This window comes from Megascapheus bottae, chromosome 10 (genome assembly GCF_031878675.1).
Source record: "Megascapheus bottae isolate mThoBot1 chromosome 10, mThoBot2.hap1, whole genome shotgun sequence".
Classification (NCBI taxonomy): Eukaryota; Metazoa; Chordata; class Mammalia; order Rodentia; family Geomyidae; genus Megascapheus; species Megascapheus bottae.
The window spans coordinates 42,330,032-42,347,679 of record NC_143518.1 but is presented as its reverse complement, the minus strand read 5'-3'; the positions used below and the strand labels follow the sequence as shown (position 1 = coordinate 42,347,679).

Here is a 17,648-nt window from a genome sequence, read left to right as displayed (position 1 = left end):
TTGAAATAATTGAAAATTCACATATGCTATGGTATGAAACCTGTATTAGAATTAGTGCCTGTTTTAAGATATTAAATTAAGTTTTCCATAGTCTAGATCATCCAAATTACATCACCATGGAAGTAGTTTACATGTTCCTTACAGCTTAAAATATTCTTTTGCCTATAAATTCTTAGATGTATAGCCTTGATTGGATTGTTTCAATTTCTCTTTGACAGGATACTCAGTAAGTTGTATTACATCATTTCATTAGTTGTTTGTTCCTGTGATACCAAACAACTGTTGTTGCTCAGCGCTTAGGATCCAACACTAAGGCTTGAAAAATGACCTCTAATTCAATTATAATAATTCTATATTTTTGCTTTGATATTGATTTTGTAGGTTCTAGACTGGGTTGTGTAAATCAAGATGGCCTTGAACTTACTATGTGGCCCAAGCAGGCCTTAAACTCACAACCTTCTCAGTGCTGACTGGTACTACTCTGGATAGCATGTGCCACCACACCTGGCTTCCTTCTTTATTTTTTAGATTGTTTTTGGTTTTGTTTTCAGTTCTGGGATTTATGAGGGTCCTGTGCTTGCCAGGCAAGTGGCTTAACCACTTGAGCCACTTTGTCAACCCATTTACGCATTGGTTCTTTTCAAGGTAGGGACTAGTTTTATACTCTTGCTGGCTTGGGCTGAAATCTGCCTGTTTGTGCTTTCTAGAATCAGTGGGAGGACACACTCACAGTACCAGGCCTACCTATTGTGTTATCCTGAAGTGGAGATAACAGATGCCAACTACAAAATTCAGCCACTAGTTGACATAAAATCTCATGAACTTTTATGATGAACTGGCCTTAACCCTTGCTCCCCCATCCCTGCCTTTGCCTCCCAAATACCTTTGGTCACAGTACTCAGCCAAATGAAATGTTTTATAAAGAAAAATTTCTTTTTTCTTTTTTTTTTTTTTTTTTTTGTGGGTCATGGAGCTTGAACTCGGCCTGAGTATTGTTCCTGAGCTCTTCAGCTTAAGGCTACTGCCCTACCCCTGAGCAAAGCCCCATTTCTCATTTTCTAGAGGTTAATTGGAGATAAGAGTCTCAGGTCCTTTTGTGCCTGATCTGGCTTTGAACCGTGATCCTCAGATCTCAGCCTCCTTGAGTAACTAGGGTTACAGGCATGAGCCACAGCACCTGGCTTATAAAGAAAATTTTCTAAGGGTTGAGAATGCAGTTCATTGCTTGAGTTTTTGCTATAAAAGGGGGAAGCCATAGGTTTGGATCCCAGCACTGAAAAACAATTCCTCATCTACTATTTAATATAAGTTACATAAAAGAAAGGATTAGGGGCCAGGAGTTTGGCCTAGTGGTAGAGTGCTTGCCTAGCATGCATGAAAGACCTGGGTTCAGTTCCTTCGTACCATATACATAGAAAAAAAGCTGGAAGTGGTGCTGAGGCTCAAGTGGTAGAGCTTTAGCCTTAAGAAAGTCCCAGAACAGTGCTCAGGCCCTGAGCTCAAGTCCAGGACTGGCAAAATAAACAAGTAAATAAATAAAATAAAAAAGAAAGGATTAGAAAAACTTGCTTTTTCCCCTTGATTTACTATTTTCAATATAATGTCTTGCTTTCCTGAGATTATCTAGTATTTCCTGTGGTGGTCTTTTTTTGTATAGATTTAAGCATTCAATTTGAAGGTATTACTTCGGCATACACCATAATTTGTACCAAACTACTTATTCATTAGGTTTTTAACTGTCAGTCCCATTTATGTCTGTTGCAGCAGAGATAATCTCCTTAGAGTCAAATTGAACTCCTGTGTCTGTTTCAGATTTCAGTAATGTAATCAGCAAGAGTGATGTGAAGTCATTAGCTGAAGCTGATGAGCAGGAAGTTGTGGCTGAGGTTCAGGTAAACATGTTGGTTTCATAACTGATCTCTAGTTCTTTGAAAAGATTTTAGTCTAACAGTATGAAGATGCTGTCTCAAAAGAAGAGCGGCACAACAAATAAATGTGCATTGTACCAAAATATACTTACATGTAGAAACTTGAAAAAGGGATCAGATTGGATCTGAAAGGAATCAGTGGAAAGAAGAAGAAACAGTGAGCAATGAGTTGATGAGAAGGGCTTCACAGGGTCAGGACAAGTATGTTTATTAATGGGACTGTGCCTGATCAGGAGAGTAGGAAGCTAGGGGGCTTTCTTACAGTTACTGTTCATAATTTTCTCTCTTTTCTAGACTTTTGTCATTAGGTTAAAACTTGGAAAATCCCAAACATTTTACATATACTATACAAACATACACATATATACAACATACATATATATAAACATATTATATTAGGACATATGTTTCCTTTTCCTTCTTGACTACTTAATATGGTATTCTTTAATACATTTATCACAAACATTTGGATATATTTATCACCTAATGAAGAATAGTACATTCATAGGCAGTAAATGAACTAGTTGGTTTTTTTTTTTTTTTTGGTTGGTCCTGAGGCTTGAACTCTGGGCCTGGGCGCTTTCCTTGAGCTCTTCAGCTCAATGCTAGCATTCTACCCATTGAGTCACAGCCCCACTTTTGGTTTTCTGGTGGCTAATTGAAGATAAGAGTCTCACAGACTTTCATGTCTAGGCTGGCTTTGAACTGTGATTCTCAGATCTCAGCCTCCTGAGTAGCTAGGATTACAGGCATGAGGTACTGACGCAATAAACTAGTTTTGAATTTTTCAGGAGGACATGCTAGATAATAGCTTCTTTTAGAGCATATTCTCCCTCATGAGACTACATTGGAAAGAAAAGAAAGGATAGCAAAGTTCTTTTATCTGAGTATAATGTAACACTGGGTATCTTACAACAGTGTTTTATTTTTACTAGTAAAATAAGGCATGGAAGCCTCTAGAAATATGTGTACCTCTACAACTTATTTTTTTTAAGATTTATCATTATTACTAGTGCTTCATAATTCTAATTTTTTCATCATTTTATTACCCAATTATTTTAATGTTTTTGTATCTTTATGTCTAATATGTTATATAGCATAATATCATATATGAAAATATTTCTGCTTGGTATAATTGAAGTTCATAGAATGACTGAACATGGTGCTTTATTTCAGGAATTTTATGGTGATTACATTGCTGTGAATCCACATTTGTTTTCCCTCAATATTTTGGGGTGCTGTCAGGTATGGAAAAAGACAAAAATAAATTAACTCATCAATTGGAAGTTAATAATAATTGGGCAGGTAAAAAAAGTTAAAACATTCAAATACCTTCTCTGAATTTAATGTTTTTTTTTTTTAACAAAAAGGGTCGAAATTGGGATCCAGCCCAGCTATCCAGAACAACTCAAGGACTGACAGCTCTCCTTTTATCTCTTAAGAAGTGTCCTATGATTCGTTATCAGCTCTCATCAGAAGCAGCAAAGAGACTTGCAGAATGTGTTAAGGTCTGCCATCCCCAATCCTTAGTTCTAAAAAACTGAGCTGGGTACAGTGGCTCACGCCTATAATCCTAACTACTCAGGAGGCTGAGATCTGAGGATCAAGGTTCAAAGCCAGCTCTAGCACTAAAGTCCATGAGTCTCCTATCTCCAGTCAACCACTAGAAAACCAGAAGTGGGGCTATGGCTCCAGGGGTAGGACAGTAGCCTTGAGCTGAAGAGCTCAAGGACAGGGCCCAGGCCCAGAGTTCAAACCCCATAACCGACCAAAAAAAAAAAAATTAAATCCAATCATGTCCCTCGTATTTCAGAAACTATCAGGAATATTTTCTGTTAATGATTTGTTATATTTACTGGCAAAGAAGCAGGTCTATATAATTCAAAACAAAAAAGTAACAACTTAGCCAGGCGTGGTGGCTCAAGCCTGTAATGCTAACTACTCAGGAGGCTAAGATCTGAGGATTGAGGTTTAAAGCCAGTCTGGGCACTAAAGACCGAGACTCTTATCTCCAATTAATCTCTAGAAAAGGGGAAGTGGGGCTGTGGCTCAAGGGTTAAGTTAGTAGCCTTGAGCTGAAGAGCTCAGAGACAACACCCCAGGCCCAGCTGAAGAGCTCAGGTACAGTGTCCAGGCCCAGCGTTCAAGGCCCATGATCCACCAAAAAAAAAATTAACAGCTAAGACTGAGGTTTAACCTAAGGCACATTCACAAACTATTTAACTTTTGGGTTTCAAGTCTTAAACCCTTAAACAGTCTGCTATAAAACTTTGTGAAACTTTTGGATTCTTTCATGAAAGGCCTATGAGGATGCAATGAACTATGGTTTTTGTTTCCTTTTTTTTTTTTTTTTTTGCCAATCCTGGGGCTTGAACTTAGAGCCTGGCCGCTGTCCTTGGACACTTTTTGCTCAAGGCTAGCACTCTGCCACTTCCTTTTCTATGTATGTAGTACTGAGGAATTGAACACAGGTATTCATGCATGCTAGGCAAGCACTCTACCACTAGACTACTCTCCTGACCCTTATCCTATTTTTGTCACCTTTATATGCAACTAATTGATTGATGAGGCAGTTTTTCTCTTTTACCTCACAGCAAGTGATTACTAAAGAATATGAACTGTTTGAGTTCCGGCGGACAGAGGTTCCTCCACTACTGCTTATTTTGGATCGCTGCGATGATGCCATCACTCCATTGCTTAACCAGGTGCAGAGCCTTTTGGTTAGCCTAAAAAAGGTTGATTTTAAGTGATATTTCTCAAAGTACAGATATGGAAATAACTATATGGTTTGTTCTATTTTCCTCGTTGTTAACTACTCTTGGATTTGCCTTGCATTTCCTGTGATTTAGTATCATTTTTCAGCCATATTCATTGTTAACTCCTTCTTCTGCCTTATCCTTTCAATCCCTTTCTGTAAAACTCCTGCTTCTAATCTAAGTAACTTCTAAGCTGTGTGTGTTCTAATTTCTAATATTTCTTTCTCTCTGTTTTCTTTTCCAGTCTTATTTCTATTCCCTTATAGACCCTAAGTTCTTCTGCTAGAGCATCTATTTGATTCCTTACTCTTTTTTTATTTTTGGTCATGGGCCTTAAACTCAGGGCCTAGGCACTGTCCCTGAACTCTTTTGCTTAAGGCTAATATTCTACCACTTTGAGTCACAACTATACTTTCAGTTTTCTGGTTAGCTGGCTTTGAACCTTGATTGTCAGATTTCAGCCTCCTAAGTAGCTAGGATTACAGGTATGAGCCACTACTCCCAGCTTTTCCATCTTCACCTTTCCAAAGACTTGCCCCTAGGATTACCCAAAAGCCACAGAACATCTCTGGAGAATGTACTGTGTTCTTTCAGTCAGGCATGCTCTTTTCTCCCTAAACTCACTGTAGAACTCCTTGTTATATCTCATATTTCACTTACCAAGGTATAACTTTGGTTGTTTTATCCTGGTGAAACTGTATCTTGCTAGTGTTTATTCTTTTACAAGTGACAGCACAGTTCCTTACATATAATAGTTGTCCAATTAATAGTGTCTGGATTTACAAGGAAGGCTTAATCTATGTTTCAGTTTCTTCTTAGCTTATATAATAGTGTCCATGTTAGCTAAGGGAAATCTGTGGTTGGAAAGTAAACAAAACTTCTCTGTTGTGTAAGGGAACTCTGTTTCTAAAGCTGTTCACTAAAGAAACTTTTTTTTTTTTTTTTGGTGGGTCTTGGGGCTTGAACTTGGCCTGGGTGCTGTCCCTGAGCTCTTCAGCTCAAAGCTACCACCCTACACCTGGGCCTGGGCATTGTCCCTGAGCTCTTTAGCTCAGGAACACCCTACCTTTGAGCCAAGCCCCACTTTCTGTTTTCTAGAGGTCCTTTTGTGCCTGGGGTGGCTTTGAACCTTGATCCTCACATCTCAGCCTCCCAAGTAGCTAGAATTACAGAGAGTAGCTAGGATTACAGGCTAGCTAGGATTACAGGCATCAGGGCAAGAAACTTTTGATAGTATAAAAGAATAGTATAAAAGATAGTATAAAAAATATAATTATCTCTAATTCTGTCTTCCAAAGGAAAATAACTGAGAACCTCTGTTATATACCATGTATTGAACCAAGCATTAGCAATAACAGGTTAAAGATACAGTCTCTGCCCTCAACTCATGATTCTAAAAAAGAAAGAAAAAACAATAATTTTCATTTTGGACAAAGTACTGTAGTAGAACCAGGCATGGGATGATGTCCACAGAAACATAAAACTTCATTGTACTTAATTTATGCCCTAAAGGAACTTGGTTTTTCAAGGATTCCTTTGGCAAATAGTTTCAGAAATAAAGTACCTACTTTATTATCTCTTAAATTCTTTTTCTTTTTTCCCAGTCCTGGGGTTTGAACTCAGGGCCTAAGCCCTGTCCTTGAGCATTCTCAGGGCTAGAGATCTACTACTTGAGCCACAACGCCACTTCTGGTTTTTTCTGTGTATGTGGTACCAAGGAATAGAACCTAGGGCTTCATGCATGCTAGGCAAGCACTCTACTACTAGGCCACACTCCCAGCCCTTAAATTCTTTCTTTCTTTCTTTTAATTTTTTAATTTTTTTTTTGGTCGGTCGTGGGCTTGAACTCTGGGCCTGAGCTCTTCAGCTCAAGGCTAGTGCCCTACCTAGCACAATTCTGGTTTTCTTATGTTGATTGGAGATAAGAGTTTCATGACCTTTTGTGCCTGGGCTGGCTTTGAACTGTGATTCTCAGATCTCAGTCTCCTGAGTAGCTAGGATTACAGGTGTGAGCCATTAGTACCCAGCAAATTATTTCTTAATACTACAGTATTTCTGGCATTTGGTTTCTACTTAGTTTTGTGTAATGAGTCTATGACTATGAGTAATCCATTCCTCATAAGTGGGGACAAAGCAAAACTTGGCGTTTCTCTTTTCTGATTTTACAAAAACAAAAAAATTTACATTTTTAAAGATGGAAACCAATCCTTAACAATTCACTCTAGATTAAAATATAAAATACAATAAATTCAGAGGCAAGTTTCTGAATGTGCCAATGTTTTCATCAACTTACAACTTTTTTTCTGATAACATTAGTACTTCCAGGATAAATATAGCACTACTCAGATCTGCAAGAACACTCTTCTCCTGCTGCAGAAAACCACAGAAGCACACAGGAAATGGTATAGCTTGTAACTGCAGTACCAATATAGCCCTATCTGTGAAGCCAAAAATATACACTTAATTCACAGGCAAAACTTAGAGCTCATGACAGATCTAATTTGTTTTCTTTCTAACATGAATATTCATCTTGCTGCCCTTCTTCTTAAAATGTGAAATCAAAAAGTATTTTGACTTTTGTGTATTTAACCAATTAAAAATGACAATTTTAATACATATTGTAGCCCAAAAAATTAGTGTAATTGAACTAAATAATCTTCATATAAAACAGACTAGTTATTTAAGAATGTTAAAAGTTCTGTTTGTTTTCCTGAATGTTTACTATTTCCATCTGTCAGTTACTATCATCTTTGTTATAATTCTTTATTTAGTGGACATACCAGGCCATGGTCCATGAACTGCTAGGCATCAACAACAACCGGATTGATCTTTCCAGAGTGCCAGGGATCAGCAAAGACTTAAGAGAAGTAGTTCTATCTGCTGAAAATGATGAATTCTATGCTAATGTACGTGGCTTTAAATTTTTTGTTTTTAGTTGTTCACTTTTTTTTGCCAGCCCTGGGGCTTGAACTCAGGGCCTGGGTACTGTCCTTGGACACTTTTTTCTCAAAGCTAGTGCTCTGCTACTTGAGCCACAGCACTGCTTCCGGCTTTTTCTGTGTATTTGGTTGCTGGGAATCGAGCCCAGGGCTTCATGCATGCTAGGTGAGCACATTACCATTAGGCCATGTTCCCAGCCCTTGTTCACCTCTTTTTATGTAAGATCAATGTAGCTTGTTAGAATAAGGACAAGTATGGGTTTTCATGTGAAAAGTTTACCATTAACTTTTTTTTTTTTTTGGTGGGTCATAGGGCTTGAATTCAGCCTGGGTGCTGTCCCTGAGTTCTTCAGCTCAAGGCTATTGCCCTACCCAGGGCCTGGACTTGTCCCAGAGCTCTTCAGCTCATGGTTACAACCCTTCCCTTGAGCCAAGCCCCACTTCCCATTTTCTAGAGACTAATTAGAGATCAGAGTCTAAGGTCCATGGCTGGGAGTTTGGCCTAGTGGTAGAGTGCTTGCCTAGCATGCATGAAGACCCAGGTTCGATTCCTTGGTACCACATACATAGAAAAAAGCCAGAAGTGGTGTTGAGGCTCAAGTGGTAGAGCTCTAGCTTTGAGAAAGTCCAAGGACAGTGCTCAAGCCCTAAGCTCAGGCTCAGGACTAGCAAAGAAAAAAAAAGTCTCAGGTCCTTTTGTGTCCAGGTTGGCTTTGAACTTTGATCCTCAGATCTCAGCCTCCTGAGTAGCTAGGATTACAGGCGTAAGCCACCACACCTGGCCGAGCATTAACTTTTTTTTTTTTTTTTTTTTTTTTGCCAGTCCTGGGCTTGAGCTCAGGGCCTGAACACTGTCCTTGGACTTTCTCAAGGTTAGAGTTCTACCACTTGAGCCTCAGCACCACTTCCAGCTTTTTTCTATATATGTGGTACCAAGGAATCGAACCCAGGTCTTCATGCATGCTAGGCAAGTACTCCACCACTATGCCAAACTCCTGGCCGCATTAACTTTTTTTTTCATAAAGATCATACAGTTATTTATTTCCTTCCCTTCTTATAGCTCTTTGTGAGAATAATAATGGTATTCATTACTAGTATTCTGGATATTGTCCAAATTTGGTCATTAAAAGGGAATTTGCCCTTTAATTCTGTGTTCAGAATTCTTTTTCATTTCTCATTTTAAATAATCTCTAGTTTATGAACTGTACTTCCAACTTTTTTTTCACAGAATATGTACCTAAACTTTGCAGAGATTGGTAGCAATATAAAGAATCTTATGGAAGACTTCCAGAAGAGGAAACCAAAAGAACAACAAAAACTAGAATCAATAGCAGACATGAAGGTAAATCAAATACATTGATGGGTTAAATTAATACTTTGGAACTATACTTGTAAACAACATTTCTGGTATATTCTGGATCTTATTTCTATTTTATTTTTTTTTTGCCAGTCCTTGAACTCAGGGCCTGGGCACCATCCTTGGATACTTTTTGCTCAAGGTTAGCACTCTGCCACTTGAGCCACAGTGCCACTTCTGGCTTTTTCTGTGTATGTGGTTCTGGGAAATCAAACCCAGGACTTCATGTATGCTTGCTGAACACGCTTCCACTAAGCCACGCTCCCGGCCCTCTTATTTCTACTTTGATTCACATTGTTTCATTTGAGACATTTTCTTTAATGTCCCTCTTTTAGTAAACAATATAGTGAGGCACTCATTATCAATCATGTGCTTCTTTTTATTTTTCATGACTCTTTGAAGACTCAGTCTATTGACAGACTTAAGCATATCAAAATGGCTTATATTTAAGAGTAGTAGATGTCATTACCTGGAGAGAAAAAATTACTCCTGCATTTTATTTTATTTTATTTTATTTTGCCAGTCCTGGGCTTGAGCTCAGGGCCTGAGCACTGTCCTTGGACTTTCTCAAGGCTAGAACTCTACCACTTGAGCCTCAGCACCACTTCCGGCTTTTTCTATATATGTGGTGCCAAGGAATCGAACCCGGGTCTTCGTGCATGCTAGGCAAGCACTTTAACCACTAGGCCAAACTCCCGGCCCCTACTCCTGCATTTTAAAATTACTTCTTCAGACATGCCTATCTTCAATTAAAAAAAAAAAAAGTAACACGGTCTCCCACTGATGTATTTCCCATGGCAGGCCTTTGTTGAGAATTATCCACAGTTTAAGAAGATGTCTGGGACTGTATCAAAGCATGTGACAGTAGTTGGAGAACTGTCTCGGTTGGTCAGTGAGCGGAACCTGCTGGAAGTTTCGGAGGTTGAGCAAGAATTGGCTTGTCAAAATGACCATTCTAGTGCTCTCCAGGTCAGTCTAATTTAACAAGCACCTACTATGTGTAAGACACTGTACCAGGCAGAGCAAGAGTTACTAAAACAAGTAAATCTTCACCAATATGGAATTTATCTTAACAAGAAGTTTAAGCAAGAACAAATGAACACTATGTTAGAAGGGCATATAAGCCACAGAAGAACATGGAATCCCAAGGGTTTAGTCAGTTAATTGAGTATTTATCAGAGCAGCCTAACTTACTAGAAAGAGTGTTAGATTAGAATTTTAGTGTTTGGTTTACCACTTGCTGACTTCGTAACCTAAAGCTGTTGATTTAACCTATGAACCAGTTTTTATGTTTGTAAAATAGGTATAAGACATATTATAGATTTGTTTTTAAATATAAAATATATTAAAGTGTGTTCTTTTTTTTACTAATTTAAGATTGGTTTTCCTTCTGCAAGCATATGAATGTCTGTTACATGTACATACTTTTTTGGTGATCTAGGATAGCAAAGATGAATAATGCACCTCTTTTTCAATGTGTTCACATTATAGAAGGAGAAAAAGAAATGAAAAGGAATTTAATACAATGCAATAAACACTTAATTGGAAGGATTTACACAAAAGTATAGAAATATACAGGAAGAATAGCTGATTTCTCCAATTATGAGGCTTCTTAACCTTTCTTAGAGAATATGACATACGAACTGAATCTGGAAGGGAGATAAATGAGTAAAAGTGTAGCAAGCAGAGGGAAAAAAAGAAGGAACATTCTCAACAGAGAAAATTCAGGCATGGAGGTGTGCATGTGTGTGTGTGTGTGTGTATAAACATAATAGTTCAAGATCTAACCCAAAGAATGGTTTTAGATAAACTAGGAAAATAGATTGGAACCAGTTTATTGTCATTGAAAGGAGATTGGGCTTTAATCTTAAAAGGATAGAAGCTACCAGAAGATTTTAGAAGTGACATATCAGATCTTGATCTCAGGAAATTTAATGTTTCATTGAAAAGAGGAAACTAAGGCAAAAAAATAGATATTTTAAGATAATGTTTAAATCAAAATTATGATACTTACTATAATAGGACTTAAGAGTACTAGAAGTATTTCTCTAAAAAGACAATATTAAGAAGAACCAGTTGGGCTGGGAATGTGGCTTAGTGGCAGAGTGCTTGCCTATTGTGCATGAAGCCCTGGGTTCGATTCCTCAGTACCACATAAACATAGAAAGTTATATGTGGCTCTGTGGCACAAATTGTGGAATGCTAGTCTTGAGCACAGAGAGAGGCTCAGGGACAGAGCCCAGGCCATGAGTTCAAGCCCCAGGACTAGGAAAAGAAAAAGAAAAAAAGAACCATAAAGAATGAATATGGGGCTGGGAGTTTGGCCTAGTGGTAGAATGCTTGCCTATCATGCACGAAGACCCTTATCCGATTCCTCAGTACTACATACATAGAAAAGGCTGGAAATGGTGCTGTGGCTCAACTGGTAGAGCTCTAGCCTTGAAAAAGCCCCAGGACAGCACTTAGGCCCTGAGTTCAAGCCCCAGGACTGACAAAAAAAATTTTTTTTAAGAATATATTTTTTTCTTTTTTTTTCTTTTTGCCAGTTCTGGGGCTTGAACTCAGGGTCTGGGCACTGTCCTTAGACACTTTTTGCTCAAGGCTATCACTCTGCCACTTGGGCTGCATCGCTATTTCTGGATTTTTCTGTGTATGTGGTTCCGAGGCATCAAACCCATGGCTTCATGCATGCTGGGTAAGCACTCTACCACTAGGCTACGCTCCTGGTCCCTAAATATATGTTCTTTTCTTTTCTTTTCTCATCTTTTCTTTGGTGCTAGTCATGGGGCTTGAACTCAGGCCTGGACACCATCTCTGCTTTTTTGCTCTAGCCTACCATTGAACCACAGCTCTACTTACTGCTGTTTTTATAAGTTAACTGAAGATAAGAGTCTCATGGACCTTCCTGCCCAGGCTGGCTTCAAGCCTCAGTCTTTAGATCTCAGCCTTCTGAATAGCTGGGATTACAGGCGTGAACCACCATACCCAGCTCCAGCATACAGACAAAGTTGTTGTGAATCTTGGGAAATTTAATCTAATAATGTGTTAGAGGTGAAAAATGGAAGCCAGAGAACCTTGTAGACTTACAGAGATAGTAATAAAAAATGTCTAGTAAGGTACAAATCTGGGAAACATTGCAAAGAGAAAAAAAGAATTAAATGGCAGATTGGATATAAGGATAGAAAGACAGAACAAATTAGAGGCAATTCCAAGATTCCCGAGAAATGACAAAATCATTTTGTCAAGTGACAAAAAAAAATGACATGTCAGAGATACCACTGACAAGTAATTTAGGAATAAATCTTTTAAGATTTAGCTCATTTCTAAGTTATCTACAAGAAGCACATTAAAAGGACATGGTTTTCTAACACTTAGTTTCTCTGCTGCATTTTCACTTTATTTTATAAAATTATTCCAAGCTGATATATTGAAAACAGCATAGGTTTGGGGGTCAGATTTCCCTGGATTTTATCTTGTTTCTGTTTACCACTTTCTTTGGGGAAATTACCATCTTTGCCTATGGGTCGGGAATAGGAATTTCAGATTCTGATATTATGAGAATTCAGTGAGATATGCCTCACATATGATAGGTGCTTTGTAAATGTTGGTTCCCTTTCCCTAAATGTAACATTAATATACATGATGAAGTACAAAAAAAGGAATTCACCTGTGAGTACTACGTTATAGCAAGGTCTTTAACTGGGATTTACAAGAACCTCTTCAATTTTTTTCTTTTTCTTTTTCTTTTTTTTTTTTTCTTTTTTTTTTTTTTTGTGACAGGATCTTTCCAGGTAGCTCAGGCTAGCCTCAGAACTTCAAGTCTCCTACTTCAATCTCCACATTGGGATTACAGTGATTTGCTGACATGCCTGGGACCGTTTTTGTTTTTAATTTTTAAAATATTTATTAATATTTCCCTCTGAAAACATCACAATGATACTATTGCTTTACATTTGTGATTTCTTTTTTCTTTTTTTTTTTTTTTGGCAGTTGTGGGGCTTGAACTCTGGGCCTAGGCACTGTCCCCAAGCTCTTCAGCTCAAGGCTACCTCCCTACATCTGGGCCTGGGCATTGTCCCTGAGCTTTTCCACTCAAGGCTACCACTCTACTCCATGAGCAACAGTCCCACTTCCAATTTTCTAGTGATTAATTGGAGATAATAGTCTCATGGGTCTTTAGCGCCTGGCTGGCTTTTGAACTGTGATCTTCAGATCTCAGCCTTCTGAGTAGCTAGGATTATAGGTATGAGCCACCACATGGGCTCACTGTTGTACTTCTATCTTGTTTTTTCCCTTCCAAATGAAAAACTGTAGTATGAACTTTCTTTTTTTTTTTTTTTTTTTTGCCTGTCCTGGGCTTGGGCTCAGGGCCTGAGCACTGTCCTTGGACTTTCTCAAGGCTAGAGCTCTACCACTTGAGCCTCAGTACCACTTCCGGCTTTTTTTCTATGTATGTGGTACCAAGGAATCGAACCTGGGTCTTCATGCATGCTAGGCAAGCACTTTAACCACTAGGCCAAACTCTCGGCCCTGTAGTATGAACTTTCTAAAGATACTTCTCTTGATCTCAAAAATCTTATTACCAATCAAATTCATTTCATGTGAGGATAAGGATATGCTTCAATGGTGCAAGGAATCAAATTAGGTTCTGGAATCAAAGGTTTTGTTAGGCTGCAAAATAACTAGTTAGAAATGACAGAAGTGTATAGGTTAATTTTTAATGCAATATATGTATTTTTTTACTTGACTAATAAATTCCATCTCAACTACAAACTTTAATTCATTGCTTTATGACATATTACTGTATAAGGCCAAGCCACAAAATGTTATAACCCCTCTACTTGCTGTCAAACAAAAGTTCCCTTTATGGACTATCAAACCATGTTGTCAAAGAAATCCTTTATGATGGGGGAGTCCAAATGTTCAGCTTGTTGTAAAACCCTAACACTCTGAACAAGAAAACCTTAGTCAAATTAAGTTCTAAAAATACTAAGTGAGGGCCAGGAGTTTGGCCTAGTAGTAGAGTGCTTGCCTAGCATGCATGAAGACTAGGGTTCAATTCCTCGGTACCACATACATAGAAAAAAGCCAGAAATGGTGCTGAGGCTCAAGTGGTAGAGTTCTAGCCTTGAGAAAGTCCAAGGACAGTGCTCAGGCCCTGAGCTCAAGCCCAGGACTGGCAAAAAAAAAAATACTAAGTGAATCACAGAGTTCATATTTTTAAATATCTACGTTTTTATTATTATCACTTGTTATTATTACTTTCAGTTCTTGTAATCAAATCTGAGGCCTGTTCATGCTAGGAAAGCTCTGCTATTGAACTACAACCCCTGCTCACAATCTACTTTTGTGTGTGTTTGAGCCCACTCATACCTCTAGATTTCCGTTGATGAGTCTAGTTAGAACATGGACTTGAGACATGAAGTAGGTCCTAGTAGCTTAAAAGTAGGCAAAATAGACTATTCAAAATTATCCCATAGATCCTCAAGGGAGAGCTCAAACAATTCAGGAAATCTAAATATTAGACTAAATCTCAAAAAAAAAAAATAGAAGTGGTACCATGCCTAGCAACTCACACCTGTAATCCTAGCACTAAGAAGGTGAGGAGACACGAAGGATCAAGGTTCAAGACCAATCCAGGCAAAATTCTTGTAGACTCCATCTCAACCAATAAAACATGGGACAGAAATTGGCCTCATCTCATCTGTGTTTCCCTAGCAGTGCTTGGCATAGCACCTTGTAGGAGCTCAAAATGTATTTGTTGGTTTGAATTAAGTTATTTACTCTGCTGTGCAATAAAATCCGTACCATGTAAGGAGACCCTTGATGTGAGGATGACAAAATTTAAGCATAATTTCTTCTGATTTTCTTTGCTATCAGTTCCTGTACCTTTAAGATCACACGTATCAATTTTAGAAATTATATGCTGTCACATTCTCGTGTCTCTGGCAACCACATTGAGGTACATTGTTACTTCTGATTTTTCTTAGAAATTAATCCCAGTCCTATGTAAAATTCTACCAGTCTATCTCCATTAATAATGCTAAGGTTTTACAAATCATCTGGTCAGTCTTAGCCAGTTCTGTTGTGTGTTCTATTGACTGAAGTGGCGGAAGTAGAATGTTTTTCTTATTCCAGCAAGGAAATAATAACAATGGGAATATATTTTCTTATTTAGTTCTTACCTTATGGAAAAAAAGTTAACTTTCTATGTTGAGGCAGTATGACTTGTACATTGTCATAGGAGTTATTTTGGTCACTAGCATTCAGTACTTAACTAGATAGATCTAAGGCCTTATAGGAGAGATTGTATATATGAAAGGAGGATAAATATCAGACCTATCTTTTTTCAGAATGTAAAGAGACTTCTGCAGAACCCCAAAGTGACAGAGTTTGATGCTGCTCGTCTGGTGATGCTTTATGCTCTACATTATGAGCGACACAGCAGCAACAGCCTGCCAGGACTAATAGTGGACCTGAGGAATAAAGGTGTTTCTGAGAAATATAGAAAGGTAAATGGGCAGAGGGGGAGGAGGGGTTTCAGACATTATTCTAGGTTTGTTTGGTCCTGGGGCTTGAACTCAGGACTTGGGCATTAAAACAGCTTTTTTTTCCTCCATAGATTTTTTTATTGAGATTAAGTAATTGCATGTATATATAGCATATATATATTACATATATATATATATCAGTACTGTGGTATCGTTACATTTAGATAAAGTCACAAACACATTTTAACTTTCGCAATAATAAGCATCATCATATTATTTCTATACTTTCTTTTCTTTTTTTTTTCTAGTCCTGGGTTTGAGCTCAGGGCTGAGCACTGTCTTTGGACTTTCTCAAGGCTAGAGCTCTACCACTTGAGCCTCAGCACCACTTCGACTTTTTTTCTATGTATGTGATACCAAGGAATAGAACCCGGGTCTCCGTGCATGCTAGGCAAGCACTCTACCACTAGGCCAACTCCCGGCGCTGTATTTTCTTTATATATATATATTTTTTTATTGTAGTTAATAGAAGGGTTACATTATATTCACCAGATAGAAGGTGCATTACTTCACAAACATTGATACCCTTTCTCATGTCTTGGTCCCCATTTCCCTCCCCCGACCCCCGACCCTCATTTGTTTTCCTTCCTTCCCTATCCTACTTCAAATAACCAAATATGCATATATACAATATATCAGATAACCAGATGAAATACTGTAACAATATGAGATAACCAAGGGACAGCAAAAGAGATGAGAGATAACATAGTATATTAAGGACAACAATCACTTGTTATATGGCTTTTGTTTCTATATCCTGGAGGTCCTTTCATTTAGTGTTATTCTATATGGTAGCCCTATACTTTCTTTAGAAAAGTTTCTTTAATTTCTTTTGGATTTTATTTTTCAATTAATTTTATTTTCATGGTGATATACAGAGGGTTACAGTTCTATATGTAAGGTAATTAGTACAGTTCTTGTTGAACGTTGTTATCCCCCTTCCACATTTTTCTCCCGCTTTGCTTACCCCAAGTTCCATCTCCCCACCCCATGTCTCTGAGGTTTTTGCTCAAGGTTAGTGCTCTACCACTTGAGTTTTTTTGGTAATTAATTGGAGATAAAAGTCTCATTGTGATTCTCAAATCTTGGCCTCCTGAGTAGCTAAGATTACAGGAGTAAGCCACAGTGCTTAGCATGATTCTGTTTTATTTATAGAAATGTATAATTTTATCCTCTAAAACCTTTATTTCCTTAGTAAATTTATTTCATTGTAAAGTGAGCTTCTTGACCCCAAAGCAATCAAATATTATTTCTCTCATTTTTGCTTTTCACAGCTTGTGTCTGCAGTTGTTGAATATGGTGGTAAGCGGGTTAGAGGAAGTGACCTCTTCAGCCCCAAAGATGCTGTAGCTATTACCAAACAGTTCCTCAAAGGACTAAAAGTAAGAGTTCTCTCTCCTTTCGCTCTCTTCTTTTTTACCTTTTGTAAATGGCCAGAGGTTATTTTTTGATCTGCCTTCTTTTCGGAGGTTTCCTGATGGTTTCATTTTCCTGTGTGGTTCCAGTCTCCTTCTTTATACAGTCCTTCTCTTTGTTACTTTAGCTATATTTAACATTTTCACAGAAGAATGAAACTCTATGAAAATGAAATAAAAGGTTTAGGCAATTACAGTTTTTTTTAATTCTTTTTCAATAACTAGCCTTAAATTCAGTATTTTAAATGATTGGCCTGGAATATTTTAGTTAATTTTTAAATATTCAAAAATTTCTAGTTGAATGTAGCCCATTAAATATCTATTGAGTGCATGTCCTTTTCTAACATGAGTATTATCTACTGTTATGTTGCCAGTTTCTAAAACTAACATAAGAACCATCCCCCCTCGTTTTAGGGAGTAGAAAATGTGTATACACAGCATCAGCCCTTCCTACATGAGACCCTGGACCATCTCATCAAAGGAAAACTTAAGGAAAGCCTCTATCCTTATCTAGGCCCCAGCACACTGAGAGACAGGTAATGTAACAAAGATTAACAACTGAAACTTGGAGACAAGGTTCAAGTGGTAGAGCACCAGCTATGAGAGAGAAAGCTAAGCTAGAATTCAAGGCCCTGAGCACAAGCCCTGAAACTAGTACAAAAGAAAAAAAAAAAAGAGAGGGGGGGGAAATAGAAACACTGA

General features: G+C 37.9%; 1 protein-coding gene across 2 annotated transcripts in view; it reads left to right on the top strand.

Moving 5' to 3' along the window:
• The window catches only part of Vps45 (vacuolar protein sorting 45 homolog), a 54,847-nt gene that overhangs the window by 6,788 nt on the left and 30,411 nt on the right, over positions 1–17,648 (top strand). For both annotated transcript variants that reach the window (XM_090341109.1, XM_090341110.1), the window contains exons 4-13: positions 1,813–1,892; positions 3,105–3,173; positions 3,299–3,436; positions 4,523–4,633; positions 7,456–7,590; positions 8,852–8,965; positions 9,782–9,949; positions 15,334–15,492; positions 16,806–16,913; positions 17,361–17,482. In XM_090341109.1, coding sequence (XP_090197235.1) covers positions 1,813–1,892; positions 3,105–3,173; positions 3,299–3,436; positions 4,523–4,633; positions 7,456–7,590; positions 8,852–8,965; positions 9,782–9,949; positions 15,334–15,492; positions 16,806–16,913; positions 17,361–17,482 — 1,204 coding nt within the window. The remainder of the gene's footprint in view (positions 1–1,812; positions 1,893–3,104; positions 3,174–3,298; positions 3,437–4,522; positions 4,634–7,455; positions 7,591–8,851; positions 8,966–9,781; positions 9,950–15,333; positions 15,493–16,805; positions 16,914–17,360; positions 17,483–17,648) is intronic.